This window comes from Microtus ochrogaster, linkage group LG10 (assembly GCF_000317375.1).
Source record: "Microtus ochrogaster isolate Prairie Vole_2 linkage group LG10, MicOch1.0, whole genome shotgun sequence".
Lineage (NCBI taxonomy): Eukaryota > Metazoa > Chordata > Mammalia > Rodentia > Cricetidae > Microtus > Microtus ochrogaster.
The window spans coordinates 2,551,403-2,572,584 of record NC_022035.1 but is presented as its reverse complement, the minus strand read 5'-3'; the positions used below and the strand labels follow the sequence as shown (position 1 = coordinate 2,572,584).

Below are 21,182 nucleotides of genomic sequence, written 5' to 3'. Positions count from 1 at the left end.
GTGTGTGTGTGTGTGTGTGTGTGTGTGTGTGAAAAGCCTTCTATCCAGTAATGGAACTGTGGTAGCTAAGCCATTTTTAGTTTTAAATTTGTAAACTAGGTGTGTTCACATATCATTAGGGAAAAAAAAGAAAAACTCCTGCAGTTTTCAACAGATCTTTATGAGTATATTCTAATATAAACACATCTGAGGTTATATTTAGGCTTAATTTATGACTTGTTATTTTATCCGTGTTCTAATTAATGGAATGAGACCCTAGAGCGCCAGCGTGGGTCGATCCCATCTGGTAATGTGGAGATTTCTCAGACTGGAGTCAAAAGCTAGGCCTCTCTTTCTTTCTTTCTTTCTTTCTTTCTTTCTTTCTTTCTTTCTTTCTTTCTTCCTTCCTTCCTTCCTTCCTTCCTTCCTTCCTTTCTTTCTTTCTTTCTTTCTTTCTTTCTTTCTTTCTTTCTTTCTTTCTTCTTCTTTTCCTCCTCCTTTTCCTCCTCCTCTTTCTTCTCCTCCTCCTCCTTCTTCTCTCTCTCTCTCTCTTAGGTTTTTTGAGACAGGGTTTCTCTGTAGCTTTGGTTCCTGTCCTGGAACTAGCTCGTGTAGATCAGGTTGGCCTAGAACTCACAGAGACCTGCCTGCCTCTGCCTCCTGAGTGCTGGGATTAAAGGCATGCACCACCACCGCCCAATAAGCCCAACTTTGTTTATAAGCCCAATTAACAAAAAAATTGACCTTTTTTATTTTATTTCTGTGTGTGTGCAGTTGCTCTAGGAGACCTGGAATGGGTGTCAGATCCCCCGGATTCAGAGCTCCAAGTAGTTGTGAGCAGTCCGATGTGGGTGCTCAGAATTGGATTTGGGTCCTCTGCAACAGCAGCAAGTGTTCTAACTGCTGAGCCATCTCTCCAGCTCCTTTATTTTAGAGTTCAGAAATTTTAAATGATCCATGAAACCACTGTCTACTTAAGTGATTTTTGAAAGCATAAATAGAATAAAAATTATAACCAAATAATAAAAAGGGGGCTCTTTGTCTTGCGGTGGATTTGCATAGCTTCTATTTATGCTAATGGAAGTTAAACACCTGTTCCGAGAAGGAACAAGACCCCTATCTGTGAAAATCAATACGTGCAGCAGATTTCCAGATAAAATGCTGAAGTCAAACAAGCAAGAACGCGTGCTACACAAACTAAACATCAAGCCCGAAAACATGACTGGTTTCTGTTTGACTTCCAGAGTTACAGGCCCTGAGATCATTCAACCTGTTGATTTCTGTGAGCTCATATGCCACTCTCTGTTTACCTCTTCACAAGTCCCTAATAAATTGCATCAGTAAATCTGGATTGAGCCACAGCTATCATCGTACGAGTCACGAAGGATAATTGTCCATAATCGAGAAGGCCATGATCACTGGGGCTGTGTGCTGGGACTCCCTGCCGCAGCTGGCACCTCAGCTGGGGCACATGAAGCAGATGGTTGTTAGCAGCTGGTGCCTTCCCACCTGGCCTAGATTGGCGTTGCCGCCAATGGTGTTCGCAGGAAGTTCCTCACCGTGGGGAGCACAGTGGTGACTCCCCCCACCCTGCTTCATCTGATAAAGCAGGCATTACAGAAGTCTTCCCCCCAAGACATTATACTCTAAAGTAAATTGGTTGTAGGACGGAAATGAGGTTGCGGGCAGGCGTCACAGAACACTACCTTGTCTTAAGCCCTTGGAGGGTTGTCATCTAGAATCTTCTAATGTAAGACGTGGGCGGTAGGATTATATAGCATGCACTCTCTTTTACCACGTTTCTAGAGATTTCCTCCCCCCCCCCCCCAAGATCTAAGTGAGAGACAAATCTTTTATTTCTGATTTGTCTGATGGTCAGTTTTCTCGGGAACAGAACAGACTACATAACATTCAGGGCCCGTCACGAAACGACACTATGGAGCATTTTGCTGACGAGTTTCTTTCCCAGCTGCAAGGCAATGACAATAGAGCATTCAGCTGAGCTGGGGCTCTGAAGCGCAGGACTCTGAGGCTGCGCGAGCCCCACGCCAGTGTAGCAGCTGCACGGCAGAACAAGATCTTCACACAAGATCTTCACACAAGCTAGCAGCTGCCTTCCCTTCTCAGAGGTCTGGGGCAAACCAACCATGAAGAAGGATGCGAGAGGGCTTCTCGCAGACAAGACACCTCTTCCGTTCACAAGGCAAACCGATCAGCAGGGAGGATTCTGGAAACTATCATTCATATTCTTGCGCAGACTGCATCTTAAGAGTTATCTAGAAGTGTTTTATCTTTTTTCCATCAAGGCTTTCCAAATGCCAGCGTGACCCTGGAGAGGAATTCAGCTTTAATGAGGACCAGAGGACTGGTTTTGAATGCTGACCGTGGTACTACAACCTACTGACAATTGGTTCTCAGTGCCATGTATTTTACTTCTTCCTCTCTATTTTTTTTTTTTTCTATTTAAATTGCTTCCTGCTTAGGCTCTTTTCCCCTCATCAGCTGTGTACCAGCTTTGGATCTGACCTCTAATTCTCAGTGGGCTGGCTAGTCTGGAAAGCACCCCAGATGGCTCTCTGCAGAGGAGGAGAGTGAGGGGGCCGGGAGGGCCCTGTTTGGAGGCATCCCCTCATCCTAAGTACAGCGATGCTCGGTCAGTTCCAGGCTAAGGAATGGTGTCACAGTTATTACAACAATGGCTGAAGCTGCCCAGGAGAAATCTACCATTTCTAGAAAGTGGGCTTTAGCTCAGCCTCAACTGTAAGATTCCATCTTTCCCGTCAGTCCTGATCTCCAAAGTGTGTGTCAACAGTGCTGGTCTCCAAAGGTTTAAGGCAAGCTTACAGAGGACAGAAAGGAGGGGGAGAAATGACCCTTCACCTTAGAAAAAAATATAAGATACTTTACAGAAACACTTAGGAAAAATGATAGTTAGTCTAAATGACGTTGTTAAGTCTGAGCTAACCACTGCTTTGTGTATGATCAAACAATACAGAAAGAATCATTCAAGTGTTGAAGCCTAGCCTGGTTTTCACTCATTCAGAGAAGGGCGGAAAGACTGTAACATTACCTACACTCAGTATAATGGTACATTCCCCTTTCTTCTCCTAGTAGTGAATTCGTAAGGATAAACAACCCTACAAATTGTTTGGCCTATTATATGTCGCAGGGATTTTTCTATAGCCTGTCTAGACTCCAGACAATAGGCAAGACTGGCCGAGAGCTGCAGACATTTCTTCAGTCTGTAATATCACTTAGAAAAGCAAGGGCAATAATACAAAAATGAAAACCAGCCTGCCCTGCAGTGTGATAGTAGACATATGAGCATAACAACGGTTCACAAGTCAGAGATGATGATAGTGGCCTAGAAGGAGTTGGGCAGCCATATCAGCTGAAGCAACTTCTGTAAAATCACAGACACTCCCCAGACTGACTCATAGTTCAGTAATTCTATTCACAAACTATCAATAGATCTTACTGCAGAAAATGATGTCTATGTTACTGGGTTTTTTTCTTCTTTTCTTTGGGATGTATCTACCACCTATGTAATAGTTCTGTACGTGTGGACGTCTTTCAGGAGTCCCTTATAAAATGAACCAGATCACTGGGCTAGCTAGCACACAGGACTAAAATAACTAGTGTACCCCCTAAAAAAGAGCATCACGCATTTGAAGGAGACAAAGCGTTTTAATGTTTCATCTCTATTCTGCTGTTTTTGGACCTTTCTCCGCCTTTATTTTTCTCCCCAAATAACAGTTGTTATTAAGAAAGAAAAAAAAGAAAAAAAAAAAGAAAAACAAAAAAAGAAAAACATGCAAGTAGGAGAGAACAATAACCCTTGTTTAAATTTTCCTTTACTTGCTTCTTTATGCTTTAGGAAACAGCTCAACAAGTATTTGTTTTGTTGCTCTGTCTTAGGTGAAGCACATCCAGCATAAAGAATCCTCGCTGCAGAAAATATGACTAGGGAACCATGGGTAATAAATATTTCTGACCCGAAGATCAGTCTCTTTCCCAGACTCCAAGCTGCGGGGCACCTGGCCATCTGGATCTTCACCATGCAGACCCGTGCTGATAGTCTCTGCCATTTTGGAAGTTTTAACTTATAGCAATCAGGAGTAACCATGGCGGGGACAAGAGACTAAACACGGGACAAGCAAGAGACGCTCAACTGTTTCACTTGGCCTTTCGCACGCTAGGATAGAAAGCCCCATCGCTAACCTCATGCAGTTTCTCTCCCCAGCTGAAATCTGAAAATGCCATCTGGCTTCCTTCAGCATAGCCAACTGTAGAGCACGATGCACCGCGTTATATCATGTGCCATCCAAAGTGCCGCTGCTGGGATTGCCAAAGTCCCAGCATGCTGATGGGTGGAACTGCGTGCACCTTTCTCACTCCGATCGGGTAAGCTAGTCCATCAGCTAGTCACAGAGGACTTCCCAGCCTCGGACTCTGCCTACAAATGTGGGCTATTTTCTCTCTGGAATGCAAATGTCAGATTCAAATTATGCCTATGTAACTTGATACAATTGCTTGTTTTTCCTGTATTGTTTTTTTGTCTTTAAGGGAAAACAAAAATATAACCCTTAACCTCACCAGAAATCAAGTTTTTCCAACTCTTTCTTAAGAAGTAAAAGAAAACATTATATATGTGTGTGTATATATATGTATATGTGTATATAATAGAAAAGTAAAGATAGGCCACAAATTCAATTTTTTTCTGGAGTAAGAGATGCATTATTTTTCACAATGATACATCCCATGATAGTTACTTACATGTCATACAATATGACATACCAAAATCTCACATGGTAATGTCAAAAATGGTATAAAATTTTATTAATCTCAGCCTTCTTAATTGGCAACGCTATACCTAAGTGCTGTGGTTTTGATTCAGCACACCAACTAACTACAACTTGGCTTTCTCAGAGTAAACGGCGAATTCTAATTTCAATCTTAATTAGCACTATGAGTTTGGTGAGCTTTAGTGTGTCTTCTCATGCTTCCGTATGGTAAACGGGGAGTTTCCACAGCACAAATAGGAAGAGTCCAGATCATTAACTAAAGTGTGCTGTGCATGGAGACACAGGCCAAATTAGACCCCAAGGAGCTGTTAACAAACTCCCCCCCTGAAGTCAATGGAAATTTGCAAACGCAATTGAGAAGGTTCTTGTGGCCCAGAAAGTCTTGCTAATAATTTTGGTAGGTCTTTAAAGTAAATTCACAAGTCAATCTTCTGTCCACAAATTAAACGATAAAAAAAAAAAAATAGAACATCACAAATATGTACCTCTCCAACATCGTAGATCCAAATGCGGCCTTCTGAGTCCCCAACAGCAACTTCCTTGCCACCTTGCGCCCAACGGACACGGTTTAGGGCAGATGCCCCCTCAATGGCCACGCTTGCTGTTGGCACCTGCCGAAGGGGTTAACGACACAAAAAGGAATATGAATATAAATATACTAATCTACAGCGGTGTGTTTCTCTCCATGAGTCACAACTGCCTTCCTGTGCACGAAGCCACATCCATCCCCTGTACCAGAGTGAAAGAGTCATTGTTCTAGAATCATACGCTCCACTGACTGTAGGGGTAGAAAGGATAGAAGAACAGGAAAGGGAAGGAGGGACATTCTTTCCCATAGTAAGGGAAGCCGGTGGTAGACATCTCTGTCCAGATCTCATCAGGTGTTTGTCTAGCTCATGCCACACTTGAGCATCAGATCCTGTGGGATACGTCGGGGAGAAAGAGGTCTGTGTTTGCATGGACTGAGGACAAAGGGTGAGGGTCTGGGGGGGAAACAGTAAATTACTCAGATGACACGATTCTTCATGAAAACGTGAGCAATGCATGCTCTGATATTCAGCCATTTAGCAGCCTCACCCAGGGAGTGGAGGATCAGAAGGAAAGAGGTGTCAGGTAGAAAGCTTCAAGGGTCTTAATTCTCCTCTTTCCTCTTTTCATTTTTTCTTTCTTTCTCCAGGTGGCAACACCACAATAGATACAAAGATGGTCCATAACTTTGGCCCTGCCCTTACAGTGACAACCCTGTGAAAATGTAGCTATTTATGTGTGTGTGTGATCCCTTTAATAAACACTGGAAATCCAGAAGCACTGAAAACTGGGCTAATAACCACGATTGCAGTGAAGCAGCAGGGCTGAAACAGAACCTGCAGTCATTTATTTATTTACTGCAAGAACCTTCGTGTGTGGAGGAAGGATTTTGAGTGAACCAAGCCCTCTTCGGTGCGTGTGCTCTGTCTTTAAGCCTGGAGGTTTACAGCTGTTTAGAGCGCCTGGCCTTGTGTAAGGAAATGGCAGCACATCATTAAGAAAGAAAGTGGTACATGTTAAAAGAGAAAGGGAAAAATGATTAAGAGGGGACCACCGAGAGCATCTCCTGCCACTGCGATTCACCAACATGGAAACATGACGTGTACTGTGGCTTAGCACCCCAGTGTTCAGCTGCTCCAAGGACCGAAACCATCTGTTTACATGAAACTCTTGAGCCAATACCTGTCTTTAAAATAGCAATAAAAACTCTATCATATGTAAGAATCTATGTTTAAACTTCATCTTGAAATCAATAAAAATTCTTTTCACCTGCTTAAATCATTGCATGTCAATTGTGAACAAAAATGTAAAATAAAAATCCCCAGCTCATTTTTTAAAATACCCAGTTTCTAACCATAAAGGTAGCCTGCTGTGCAAGCTAGAGGCTGAATTTTTAACCAAACCTTGCAAAGAATAAAAACAATGTGAATTTAGATGGACTATAATTCTGTCAATACACTTTATTATTAGTTGTGCTGTCCTGAAAACAAATTCCTGATTCAGCTAGAGAACCTTCAGAGTTTACTTTTAATACTGTAACTTAGAAAGATCATACAGGGTTTTCTATGTTCAACATCAGATTTTACCTTGGATAATCTAAAAGCTGAGTAAAATGCTTAATCTTCATATAAACATATCAAAAAATACTCAAAAACACCCTGACCTTCTCATATAGTTAAAACAATGCCTAGCGTGTTTCTAAAGAAATTAGTTTTCTTGTAATGAAAGTCATAAAGCAAGCTAAAGTCTATAATATTTAAAATGTTTTCTTTTCATAGTTGTTATAAAAAATAGAATAGGGTACCACAGCCTGTAGTATATGCTAACAATTAATAAGTGAATGAAGAACAAAATATGTCTGCATTAATCTAAGGGGTAAGAGAAGGTCGCGTATGAACAAATGTGTACTAAAATAATCTGATGTCCTATGCATGTGTCTTGCCTTCAACTTTGATTTCCTAAGTATTCTTGTGTCCTCTTGGAACAATCATTTTAATTGCAAATAAAAGATGTATATAGCACAAATTACTAACCAGTAAACGCCAGTCACGTCAAAGGTAAATTCAAGCCACTTTTACATAGGAGCATCAGGTACAACTTAGTTTAAAAGTATAATTTGTAGGACAACAAAATAGACTGGGAATTGAGACTCCTCAGTCTTTTTTTTTTTTAAAATAAATCTATTTTCTATTTCCTAATCTGACTTATACCTGAACAATATTACTCAACTGGCCTGAAGATGAAGATGCCAGGAGGGCTTTAGAAGCGTGAGGTCCTGGGTTAGAATCAGACTCCGTGTATTGTTACTGTCACTGTGACGCAGAACCACGTTCACTATAAAACCCAACTGTATGTGTGACCAACCCTGATTTTTTAAATGTTAACCATAAAACTCTTCTGCATTTCTCTCTCGGACACCCACAGAAAGAGAAGCAATGTCAAAGCGCCACTTTCTCTTTCTGTTAAAGAGCAAACAGGCAAACAAAACCCCACAAAAGTTAGACGGTACGGAGGGTGCAAACACCCCATCCCTTCCTGCGCACTGGAGCCGGGTGTTGTGCAAACATCACCTCAGCTTGGCCTGCTTCTCTGATACAGCAAACTCCCGAGTCAATCTGGAAAGCGTTTGTGTTTTGGTTGCTCTGGGTGAGTTTCTCGTGGCAAATAGAAGCAATATGATTTTAATCAACAGTGATGAAAGACTTTGGGAAGCCATTACAACGTAAGGTAATAGCATTTTACTATTAGAAGCAAGGATGTTATAAACATTTCAACATCCCCAATGATGGGTGTCCCACTCATGCCGTGTGATTGGTTTCAAAGATGCCTCATTACATAACCTCCCCGGCACACAGTTCTTGGAGGGAAAAGGGAAACGGGGCTGTAAGGAAGTACTTTTAAGAAGGTCGCTGTTTGGTGATAGGTACAGAGATCTGTGCCCTTCAAGATACCCAGATGCAACACCACCTGATGGAAATTTCCATGCCACCTCCCACCCAAAAAAAAAAAAAATCCTAGCTTTGTGCGTTCCTCCTTCATGTCCTCCAGCTGTAGGGTCCTTAATTAAAAAGGCCGAACAGCTTCCTGCTCCAAGCACTTCAAAAGACTCCTTTCCCTGACATGTACCTCCTACCATGTGCTCTCTACCTGGACATCTGCACTTACGGAGAACTCTCTGGACCAAAATCCAAGAAGTGATGCAGTGGCCATTTTAGGACACGTAATATTCATTCACAGGACAAATTCCCCCCCCCCACAAGAACAACAACAGAAAAAAACCCCAAATGGCTCTGACTCAGACCCCAATAATCTTGAGGAACTGAAAAAAAAGGAACAAAGCAGATGACATACACTTTAAAAATAATCATTTATCAACTTTTCTAAGAAATAGGCTTTTTTTTTCCACATGCGAATGACTTGTTAAAATGTTAAAATCCCACCTTAAAAAAATTTGTCTTTTGAATACATTTTCAAAGTTAGAAACTACTGCCTTTGAGTTCAATATTGTAGACAAGAAATGTTTCCTTGGTAAAAATTAAATGAATGGATGATCTAAGCAGAAAGCAGTAGAGAGAATCATCTTGTATGGAGTCTAAACAGAAATTGTACAAACACCCAACAGTGACAGAGTAACCAACCCCGTTTCAATAATCCGATCTAAAAACAGCATCAACCACAACTTTCTCTTCCAAGTGTCTGCCAATAAAATTATTTCAACACTATGTGCCCTCTCCCTTGGGAAAAGGTATGAATACATCTTGTGCTGTTTTTTTTTTAAAGTGTGTGTGTGTGTGTGTGTGTGTGTGTGTGTGTGTGCAGTGTCAGTAACTGTCTAAGATTTTCCATAGGTGAGCAATGAAATGACATGGCGTTTTGGGCAATGCATCTGCTGGGGGGTGGGGGTGGGGGCGATGGGCGCATCCCAGAGGCCATTGGAGGGTCTGTCCACAAAAGGTCGTTTTTTTTGCAGCAAGAATCAGACTGCAGAGTGGTCCCGGTTGCCCCCTCCCAGCCCTGGGCCCGGACGCCTGCGCCGCTCACCTCGGTGTCACTGTTGAGGTTCCAGAGGTCCAAGCGCCCCATCCCGTCCACGCAGGCAAAGAGCGCGGGATGCACAGGGGACCACATGACATCGTACACATAGTCTGCATTGTCTTCAAAGGAGTAGAGCGGCTTGTTGTGCTGTAAAGCAGAGAGACCGTGAAGACTTAGTGGCGCTGCCGCCGCCTCGGGCTGTCTAGAGAGCCTAATTAAAAACTTTGCACATTCACCAAGTGTCATAAAACTTCCCGAGATGAAAGTCCTCGAGAAGGTGAACCGGAGCTTTAATGTGACTACAACTGTCCAGTGGCATAAATAAATCCCGGGGGGTGGGGGATACTCTGAATGGGCCGGGGCCGGGACCCGCGGAGTGAGGCGGTTTCAGACACAGTTGTAAGCGACATTCCAGACAGGTGGACGCGACTGCCATTAGCCCGGAATTCTTGCCGGGCCAAGCTGTGCAAGTCGCAGGGGAGCCTGAACCCCAGCAGTGGTCCGAGGGGCTTGGACCCGCTGGGATGCTCCGAAGTTCGGGCGGTCCCTGGGAGCCCTGGTTCTGCACCGAAGGCAACGTCTGCCACCTCGTGGTCCTCGCTTGTCGCTGCAGCAACGGCGGCCACTTCCAGTCCAACTGCGGGTCAAATTCATATTTTAACTCTTCCTTTGAGGCGAGGAAAGGGAACAAATACCTGTAAAGGGTTTCAGCTTGGGGTTTCAGCTTTTAGAGAAAAGTGGGAATCTCGCCATTGGAGATCCTAACCTCCCTAACCTTCAGGGTTAGTTTACCTGAACCAAGTGGAATGACGAAGCTCATTGTAGAACCTCTTAACTTACACAGAAAATATGTCATCCTTTCTGAATCACTAAGGATTTCTAAGACCCCCCTAAAGTTGATGTTCTGAGTGGAAACACTGAACATTCTTCCACGGCATACAAATGCCTCCACTCCAGAGGGATATAATAAATTAAAATGGCACACTTGATTTCCAGAGAATATTGTCACATCAAAATAGCACAGAAGTCAGAGGCAAGTTTGAAAGTACACCAGAAATAAAACGTAATTGGACTCTATGAATTATTCATTCCATCCGGCTTGTCTTATTCTAATTTCTGCATAATGGCTTTACTAATCCCTGATCAATTAATGTAAAATGAAATTTAAATGATAATGAAAGCCCCAGAGATAAAGGAAATTAACTATTCTTATATCCTCTGACAGAAATCTAAACAATGGGAATTTTCATCTTCTTGCTCCAGTCAGCTGTCTGTAGTCGCTTCGAATGCCTACACAGGCCAGGGTGGTAAGATCAAGAAAAGATAACATACAATATAACAATCAAATCCTTTCTGCTTCGGATATTCAGACACATCTGTAGGGAATCAGCTCCAAATATCAGAGCGAACAGCCCATGTGTGCTGCCTCTGCATGCAAAATGCCCACAGTCCAGGCTCTGAAACTGAAGTGGAGAAAATCCGGGAAAACCCACAGTTCTTTAACCTAAATATAACGCAACAATTTGTTATGGCAGAGTAACTATAATCGATTTCTTTCCGTTATTTGCAGTTTCTTGACATTTAAAAATCACTGGTTTGATGAAAACAAAATTTAGATAGCTTAAAGCAACACAGTTTGGGCTAGTGGGGTGTGTGTGTGTGTGGGTTTGTGTGTGTCTGGAGTGTTTCTATAAAAGATAGATGTACCATTTTTTAACTTCAAAAGTATTTGTGAGAGAGTGTAATTTGAAAAACAGTATCTGCCATTGAAACACCAAAAAGGAACAAACTAGACATTTGTCTTATAGTCCTGCATATTATTACTCTATAACTTTTATATACAAAAATATTCTAAATCTCATGTCTGAAATATGATTAGAAGACAAAACTATTTGCTTATTGGCTACTTACTTATATCTTCCTCTCAATGTTTGGATTACATAATTCAAACTTTTTCCAGAAAATCCAGGTATCAATTTACTACCCAATATTATAATTGTATCATTTCCCTTATATACATTAAAATAATTTTTTGATCCTTCCCTGACAGATGTGTATATTACATTCTAACTCTTTGCATAAGAAAAAAAATGTTACAACAGATTCTTGATTTTCCAGCTAGCTGGCCACTATTTGTTGGAGAGCACAGCACAGTTCTTTTAAAGTCAACAATGGCTAAGACAAACGTGTTTTAACATTCATTCAGTCGATAGTACACCTAAGCACACAGAACTGTAGATACGGGTACAAGTCCAAGCATACAGTAAACACACAACACACCTGCCGTTATTACTGTGATCAGTGAAAACCCCTCCGCAGCTTTAGACAGTCACTCTCCCGGGAGTTGTCACCAGAAGACACGACAATCTCCGTGATAAGCGATTCTGTTAATTTTTATAGTATGTTTGTTCTATTTCTTTCTGATATTTTCTTTACTGAGAAGTTCAGGAAAAAGCGGAGTCTGTTCTGGAGACATCACTTTCGAGACATCTGGAAATAACTTCCCTTTTTCATGCTACTCACCTCAGTTTTGCCCTGCTCGTCATCTTGACTGAAATGCTGCTATTCTTTTTGCCTTTCCGCCGCTTCTTCATTCCCTTTAACCTCCAAGGCTGAGCCTTCTATTATAAAAGCCACTGTGGAAGTAACGCTTGGCTATGGTAGGTGTGTGCTTGGGGAAGGGAAAGAAGTTTCACATTTTCAAAGACTCTGTCCAACCTTGATAAATAAATTCATAGGTCGGGAAACTTACTGAACTCATTACTATACCATCTGGGCTCCTATCTACAGACCAGTAGGACCCATGTCCTGCACAGGCATAAAATGCAGGTACAGAAATGCCAAATTGTCCACTAGTATTATTTTGAATAGTAATTACACTTTGTTCAATAAGTTATTTCATCATTCTATTTCATTTCGTCTCGAAGGATAACATTATTAATGATCTGCCTCAAATACTTAATGTATGTTAAAATGTATGTTAAGCATTAAATATCATGAAATATATTAACATTTTCATAAAAGACCTTAAAAGCATCTAATCCCAAGCACACTGCTTTTGAGTTTGCGAAACATAAATTTCAGAGCTCACAAGCAAGCTTTTTATGACTTACTAGGGCATGAGTTCTGATTTTAGAATACCATAGATTGTGAAAAGACGGTATGAGAACTAACACTGCCAATGTGGAGGAGGAGTCTCACGCTATCCTTGGTGTGTGTCAAAGTCACTGGGGCTTCATGATTTTAAACATTTCTCCAGAAAACACCTGAGGTCATTTAGTTAACTAAATATTGCTGCCCAGTGTGTTGCCATAAAAAGTGTTTGGCAAAGCAGTCAGATTTCACTAGAGAAAAACCCCTTCACCTGTGTGCTTCCCTTTCAAATGGCAAGCTTAGCATTACCAATGTGCCGGCAAAAGGAGAAGGAAAATGTCACCCACAGCCTGTGCATGCGTGGCACATGCCACTGAACCAAAACCTCGACCCACTAGGTTTCTCTGGGTCTCCAGGCGTCCCATTCCAACACAGCACATGAAGCTACGCAGCCCAGCTTGCTACTAATTGTCTGATGTTCAAACAAAGCAGAGTGGCCGACTAGCACCGGCTGATGTGGAGGGCAGGAAAGGAGGTTTTCTGTGGACCAGGCTCCGCTCACATTGTCTGACTTAATCCGCATAAAATTTCTGTAAGGTAGACGGTGTTTATGGAAAAGAAAATTATAGCTCAGGAAAGTAAGCAGGCTGTGGAGGAGGGGAGGTCGCTTTTGGTCTCAGGATTTTTAGCTGTTAAGCACATCCTCTGTTTGTGAGCCCTCTGGGGCCCCTCTACCTCGTCTTCAGTCTACACACACACACACACACACACACACACACACACACACACACACTAACAAATCCGTTCTCCTGCTCTTTCCCTCCCCATGCAATTCAAGTACTATTTACTAAGTGCACACTAAATGAGGTGTACAAATAGTTAATTATTGCTGGCTGCTTTTTTCCCTATCACAGTTATTAATATTATTGAGTATATCGCCCACACTTCTGAGGAGTGTTTTGGGGAGAAAAGAACATTCTCCTTTCCATGCTATGACCAGGATGGAAACTGTTCTTTAGCCAGGACAGCACAGCAAGAATCCAAAGAGCAGGAGCAGAAAGACTCCACTCCGGTTCTCTGACTGGGGGCCTCCGGTGAGGACCACGAAGACAGCAGCTGAAAGACAGGAGTAGCAAAGCCAGGCCAGTCATGAGAGATGGGGGGAACCACAGCATTTGGGCGGTTCACCTCGTGCTTCTGAATGTCAGTTTTCTCGTGTGTGACATGGAAAGACGGTGCGCTGATTCCTGGGTTCTCTGTGATCCTAGGACGGTTTTTGCCATGTGCCGTGCTACTCAGCAGCAACGATGGAATGAAACAGAGAATACAGAAAAGTTTGTTTTTCTAAAAGGCTGTTCAGTGTTCAGTGGTACATATGATTACAGAATCCATCTTACTTGGTGTTCCTAGAATTTGAATCATGAGTTTACAAAAAATGTAAACAATTTTAAATGCTTTCCAAACTTTGCAACTTGGTAAAATAATAATGTAAAACTGAGAAATTCAGCCGGGCGATGGTGGCGCACGCCTTTAATCCCAGCACTCGGGAGGCAGAGGCAGGCGGATCTCTGTGAGTTCGAGACCAGCCTGGTCTACAGAGCTAGTTCCAGGACAGGCTCCAAAGCCACAGAGAAACCCTGTCTCGAAAAACCAAAAAAAAAAAAAAAAACTGAGAAATTCAAAATAATGGAAGTAGGCAGTAATCGCTTTTCTCATTGATCAACTGAAAAAGAAGAAATACAGAATTGGCGTTAGAGAGTTGGAAGAGTGAAATCTATTTAAAGAAACAAGACCTCCCGGTATGCAGCATTCTGCAGTGACACCTTGAGAACCAGGCTATGCTGTAGAGCCTACTCGGAACAACCAGGAGACCCGGCCGCCCTCCAACCTGCTAACTCAGAAACCATTTCCTGTTCTTGACACAGGCTGAAATGACAGAGACCAAAATGGCCATTTTCCTCGGTGTCCTTTGTCTCCCTCATTTATGGGGGACCTACAAGCATCCCAACAGAATTTAGTGTTCCGAAGGGTGGGGGATAGAAAGATTTGGGCTACAATATTCCCCAGTGGCCTCAAACACCATGCGTGGTTATTGAGGTTGGGCTAGTTACTAAATGATGAACTCTCCAAGCAGACATAGAAATGTGTGCCTGACCTGGAAACGCTTCTCTTGTTGGGGAGGGGGTATTTTTTATAGGGGATACTATTCAGATAGGTAGGGCAGAGGACAGAAAACTAATAATGCAGTTTCTAAGCCTGAGTTCTGAAGCTGAAGGAAAGGGAATGGACGTTACCTAGAAACAAGATCCTCTTACAGGAGAAGGATGGCAACCAAGAGGAGTAACGTGAAAATCTCCCCCAACAACTGCTCTGTGGGTTCCTGTGAAGTCATTTAAATAAAGAGCCAGCCAGTTCTTCCAGGAAACATCAGAATGTGAGACCGCAGCATCGCTTTAAAAAAGAAAAAGCAACCAAAAGACCCCAAAACTTCAGGCTCACACAAAATGGATGACTCTACCATAAAAAGAGAGTGGTTTAACAAACAAATAAACCAAACTCACAAACCAAACCAAAGAAAGCAGTGCTCTTGGACCCAGAGAGGTGTTGCAAGTTCAGTACCACCGTTGGAAAATTTCGCGTGCAACTTAATTGGAGGCCCTTCGAATGCACCAAGTGTCGCCTAGTCACCTTAACTTCTGTGGCTGCTAGTAAATAGCAGCGCACACAACGGCTGTCTTCAGGTACAGGAGTTGACGTTTAGACAGCAATGCTCTGGGCAAATTATTCTCAAAAGAACATGGAGGGCAGGCCAGTTTGCTGTTTGGGGGCATTAACAAAAGCAACGCAGGGACTTGCGTTTGAACTAATTGATTTAAAACGATTTGAAGGGTGATTGTGGACATCCAGGAACCTGACGTTTGTCTCTGTCTAAATGTAGCAGCTACCTGAGAGCCGAAGCCACATGAAAGGCGTTCTTTGTGGCTCTGCCTTCCTCTTCAGCTTATTTGCATGGACGAATCCTCCTGATCCAGGAGGCGCCACCAATAAAGAGCCCAATTATCCATAAAAAAAGAATGTACACATATTCACAGGTTTTGACTAGTAAGCGAGCGTTCAAAGCAACGGGGAAAGCTACGAGCTTTGCCTCATTCATGAAGGGAGTGTTTCCCACACTGATGTTTTTGTGAATGTGAGCTTGACCTCGAGGTTCTTTGAAACTGGGCTTCTAGAGGCACACATTTTATGGATGCAATGTGAAGACATTACACAGCCGAGCTGTTCTTTCAGGTTGCGGAGAGGAGAATTATGTCTCCCGCGCTGGGGTCAACTGAGTTGCTCCAAATTCCTTCAACAGCTCTTCTCTCAAGCCACATTCTCTTTCTCTTGGAGGAATTGTGGAGCAACAGAAAAAAGAGGGTGAGCAGGTTCAGAAGAGTCCCCTTTACTGGTGGCACGTTTTCCAGCGCCATCGCTATTATGGCTGAGGTGCTCCATATTCAACAGCATGGTAGTTAGGCCAAAGCATCCTGTAAGCCTACAAGGGTCAAGATGAGTAGGGAGTCCCAGAAACATGGAGAGAAGATGGGAGTATCTCTATGAAGGATTGGAGGTGCAAAGGAGGAGAATGGACCCGACCTGGAAGCAGCTAGATCTGCTTGGTTAAATCTGTGTCTGGACACCATGAGGAATTAGAGAGAGAGAAAGGAGTCAGACAGTGTTTGCAGGCCCGAGTTCTGTTTCTTTATTATGACTTGCATGTCAAGTTATACAACTGTATTTTACTAGCTAGTAAGTTACACCGCAAAATATTTCCACTGAAATAGTTTTAAATACTAATCTTCACTTTAAGCCCAGAAGTTTGTGGCATTGATCTTACAAACTATTACAAATGTAGACTCTCTGAGGCAGAGTGTCAGGTAGCTGTGTCTGTGGCTGACTGGGTAGCTGAGGATGATCCCGAACTACTGCTCCTCTGGTTTTATACAGTGCCAGAAGTGCAGCAGCGAGCTTTGTGTTTCTTCCAATTGACCTATATCATCGTCAGTCCTATACAAATGCTAAAATCTATTCTTCCATAATTTTATAAACACAGATACAAACACACACATACACATATGTAAAGCTCTAGAATTATATTTCCCCATTAATCCCTTTTGCTCCCTTTACACTTCTGCTTAACTATTTCTTCTTCTCACAAAGCCCCCTCCTACTTTGATGTCTTTTAAAGTTTGTTGGTGACCAGGCTATTGGCTGAAGGAATTCCCACAACACATAGTGTTTAACTAGGCTTGCTTACATGGACATGGGTGAGGACTTACTCACTTAAGCAACAATATCTCAGGAGTTGCTACCCCCTGCCTTCCTGCCACTGCCAATCCAGAAACTTTGAAAGTCTAGTAGCTCCGTAGGGAGTAGTGAGGGTTCCATGAATTCTTCCCCTGTTGCTGGTGCCTTTCTGAGATGCTCAGTCTTGAGTAGGTAGTGGTAGTGTGAGTTTATAATGAATGTTTTAAATGTACAAATTAAAAAACATCAAATTCCAAATCTAGAACAATAGGTCCTACTTTGATTCCCCCAGTGTATTTATTTCTGAAATGTCTAAGTTGGTATTCATCAATTACCAAAACTAATCTGGTATTGATGATCTCACTGCATTTGAATATAGCATTTAGGTGTGTGAATGTGTTTGTGTGTGCGTGTTGGGCATACTTTCAGAGTAAGGGTGAAGTTTGATAGTCCATCTTGCTTATGTCTCCTGTATTAAATGTACTATACCTTTTGTGTAATACTTAATGCTAATAGAGCTGACATATTTATTTCAATTTCAATGAGAATCAGAATGGAGAACCCTAAAAAGCAGAAGTTCAAAACATTCTGCTTGAGTTAGCCTTATCTTTGCAACAGATTTGATGACTATTCTATTCCCACTTAGCCAAACTGGAATTTCTTCTATTGAAGAAGCCAACATGAGCTAAACGTGAGGCCAACATGAGGTGATGTGATTCAGAATATTGGAAATAGCCATGTGATCACTTGGGTTACTTCCTGTTCTAGAGAGTTTGCAAAGGGAAGAGGTCACAGAAATCTGGTCAAGATAGACCAATATTTGTTTAATCTCACAACAGCTGCTTTGGGGTAAAAAATGAGTTCTAATTCATCTTTCAATATGAGATGTAAAATGGAAGTTAATGCAGGGGGTCTGGATGTGGGGGAAGCTTTAATTTCATAAGCAGCTAGCATGTATCTTCCCACACTCAATATTATTTAGAAAGCTATGCATGAGAAGGTAATCTGTGCAGTAAATAGAACATTAAAATACAGGCTAACATTGCCCTTCCCTTTGGTTGAAACAGCAACAGAAAGGATTTCCCAAGCCATTACTTTTGCACAATGAGAAAGTCCAGTGAGCTGGGTGGATGGTAAGCCCCCAAAGTGTTTGCAGTTATGTGGATTAGTCACACGTGCCTGCATACGTGTTCAGCAGCTCAAAGGCATGCGCTCACGAAGGAGTGCTAAAGAGTGGAACCACAGGAAGGTATGCATACACGTTGAGTTGGAACATGGCTTTATGATTATGTCTGTGGTTTCCTTCACAGTTAAAGTATTCTGTATGAGTGAGCTTTGTCAAAAGGATGTAGCAAATGTGTGGAGTGGGACAGAATTTGGTGACAGCACAGGTAGTTTTTAACCAAAAGCCAATTTTAATTTTTTTTTTTTGGTCTGGTTCTAAGAAAGGAGAGGAGAAGGGATAAAAAAAAATGATGATAAAGATAAAAACAAACAAAAAAACAGACATGGTTTGGCTTATGGAGTTTGCCAGAAAGACACGAAGAAGCCTTCAGACTTGTGGGGATGCTGTTTTCTGCTATCTGGCAAACACTTACCAACCTCAGATAGTCAGTTTTGCTTGTCTTGCTTGCAAAAGTTAAAATGTTAGTTTTGATTGTGTGTGTTTTCCTTCTGGTATTTTTGGTATTTAACAGCATGGCAGCAGAAACACACATTGTTAAACGACACCATTTCAGAAGGCATTCACCCCACTCACAGACGCCCTAATTTCCTTTTACAAAGCACACACATCAGGTAGTGATTGTCTAAGAACAGAATGCAGGCTTTCTACCTTAGACAATCAGGAGCAGTCAAGAGCTGACTCTGTTCTCAAGCACTAACTATCCAGAAAAAAGAATGGGACCTGAAATGAGTCCAAAGAAGATCATGTATCTGGAGACGCATTTTTACACTTTATTCCGAGAAGATCTGCTGCATCTTCAAGTTATGTATCTTGCAAAATTAAGAGCAAACACTCAACAGAGAACTCTACCAAGAACAAGATGGCTACATAGCTCTTGCCTCCATCCTGATATCTGGTACTGAAGCAGGGCCAAGTGACATAAAAACCAGGATGAAAGGGAGCACACTGGATTACAAGGAGGTGCAGAGGTTGCATTGTCTGAAGAGAAGAGAAATAAAATTCCCAGGTAAAACTCAACAAGGAATTTACCTTGTCTGAAACTCCCTGGAAAACTGCCGGCTACTTGTCTTGTTTACACTAAGGAAAGAGCAGGTATATAGCCAGGTATTGATCCTGGGCTACAGTTGTTAGGTGCCAAAGGAATCCCAAGACCGACTTTCAGGTTGCCATCTGATGTGGTCCAGGAAGGTATTATCTAGAGCAGGTGAGGAAGCCTGTTGTGAAAGATGTAGAGATCCTAGATGGGAAGGAAGACAGTCAAGTGGGGAGAGCAAGGCAAGCCTGGTCACATAAGTCAGGGTGCTATTCCCGGGGAGACGTCAGGGTAAGGCCTGGGAAAGCCCTAGTCAGCCTGAGCATTTGTCCACATAGTAAAGTAATAATAATTTTGATCATGGGCATATTAAGACTTCTTGATACAATACCTGCTAATTTATTAAGTATGCATTGATAAATGTGTCATGTACCGTGTCTGAAGACATCTAACATGAAGTTTCCATCTTTTCTGAGTATGAATGACTGAGTATTTGGTACCTTTACCTGAGCTGAAGACAGAAGAAGTAGAGCAAGGGGAAAAGATGTGACTGGCAATTTAAACACGGTGCATTTGGGTCTAGACATGACTCTGAAGCTAAACCGACAAAAGAAATACAGATATGGAGTCAGGACAGGAGTTATTTACAGGACGTGTGGAGGGCCAGGAAAACTGTTATTAAGAGGAAGAAGGCTACGCCAAGGTAAACCAGCAGAGCAGAACCGAGGATGGGGAGAGCTGAATGGATGAGTGGGACCAGAGTGATGGCCAAGGGGTGTCACAGACAGACACATGACGAGAGTGATAGCGCTGGCTAAGGAAGGCTGGGATAAATGGTGCTCAGTGCGGACATGCTGGTCTTTCAAGAGTTTCTACAAGCTGTGCCCCTGACAAGGGACTAAGATCTGGAATGTGGAAATGACTCAAAAGTCAAAGCTCAAAACCCAAACACCCTGTCCATAAATGGGCAAGAGAGTTGAGTAAACGGTTCTCAGAAGAAGTACAACTGCCCAATACATACATACAAAACGTCCAACATTCTACCTGCCAGGAAAATCCACATCCGAACTTCACTAAGATTCTGTCTTATCCCATTTCAAATGGCTACCAAGGAGAAGAAAAAGGACGGTGGTGAGCACGTGGGGCAAAGCCATGGAAACCAGCGTAGCTGCCGGGAACATAATCCAGCGTAGCCACTCGGCAAATCAGTGTGGGAAATCTCACCAGGAGTAGTCACTGTACCATAGCAGTAAAAGAAGTTAAGCATATGATGTATTCTAGCCCATTAAAAACGGATGAAAGTTGGTTTTAGAGTTAAATCCTTTGTAATTCTTGCATTGCAAATGATTTGTGTGTATGTGTGAGAGAGATGAACTCAGCTCTCCTAAGATAGTCCCCTGTGTTTGTCCAGGAAGAGCAGTGATGCTAGGAAAATGCATGGTCCAGAGCCTGGGTCCAATCATCACTGTGTGCAGCTGGACATGGGCAGAGCATCTGTAAGGTGGGACCCTGGATGAATTTCACCATCATCACAGCCAACTGTCAGAGCCACCTCACTACACCAACTGTCACTTCCCTCAAGATCTTACTGCCCCGGATGTTAGTCTTGGAGATACTATAGTGCTCGGGTTCAGGAGCCAGGGTGGTGAAGACATGTTCTCTGAAGCCTGTGATGCTGCCAACAGGGTTCATTTTTGGTTCACAATCAAGGGGAAACTGGGATACTGAAGCAGCCTCAGTTTTCCTTATGGGAAGAATTGCATTGCTTTCAAAATTAAATACCTGTTCCCAGTACCTTAGAATGTGATTGCTGTGTTTGGAGATAAAGCTTTCTAACAGGTAATTAAGTTTAGATTTGACTTTGGGGAATGTAATCCAATGTGAGCAATATGTTTATAAGCAGAGAGCAGGACCCGGACACATGCAAAAGAAAAAAACAACTTGGAGCCACAGAGGGAGGTCTGCCATCGATCGGTTACACAGAAACTCTGAGAAGAAGCTGCCCTTTGGTATCAGAACAGGGAGGAAATAAATTTCTGCTGTTGAAACTTCTCCACCCACAATGCTTTACTCAGGCAAACTAACGAACTCATAACTTTTCTTTTTTTCTTTTTTCTTTTTTTTTTGGTTTTTCGAGACAGGGTTTCTCTGTGGTTTTGGAGCCTGTCCTGGAACTAGCTCTTGTAGACCAGGCTGGTCTCGAACTCACAGAGATCCGCCTGGCTCTGCCTCCCAA

At 42.5% G+C, this 21,182-nt stretch overlaps 1 protein-coding gene across 7 annotated transcripts in view; it reads right to left on the bottom strand.

Annotated features, from left to right (window-relative positions):
* The window catches only part of Dync1i1 (dynein cytoplasmic 1 intermediate chain 1), a 304,734-nt gene that overhangs the window by 12,486 nt on the left and 271,066 nt on the right, over positions 1–21,182 (bottom strand). For all 7 annotated transcript variants that reach the window (XM_005363697.3, XM_013352447.2, XM_005363700.3 and 4 more), the window contains 2 exons: positions 9,354–9,494; positions 5,270–5,395 (listed from right to left, as the gene is read on the bottom strand). In XM_005363697.3, coding sequence (XP_005363754.1) covers positions 5,270–5,395; positions 9,354–9,494 — 267 coding nt within the window. The remainder of the gene's footprint in view (positions 1–5,269; positions 5,396–9,353; positions 9,495–21,182) is intronic.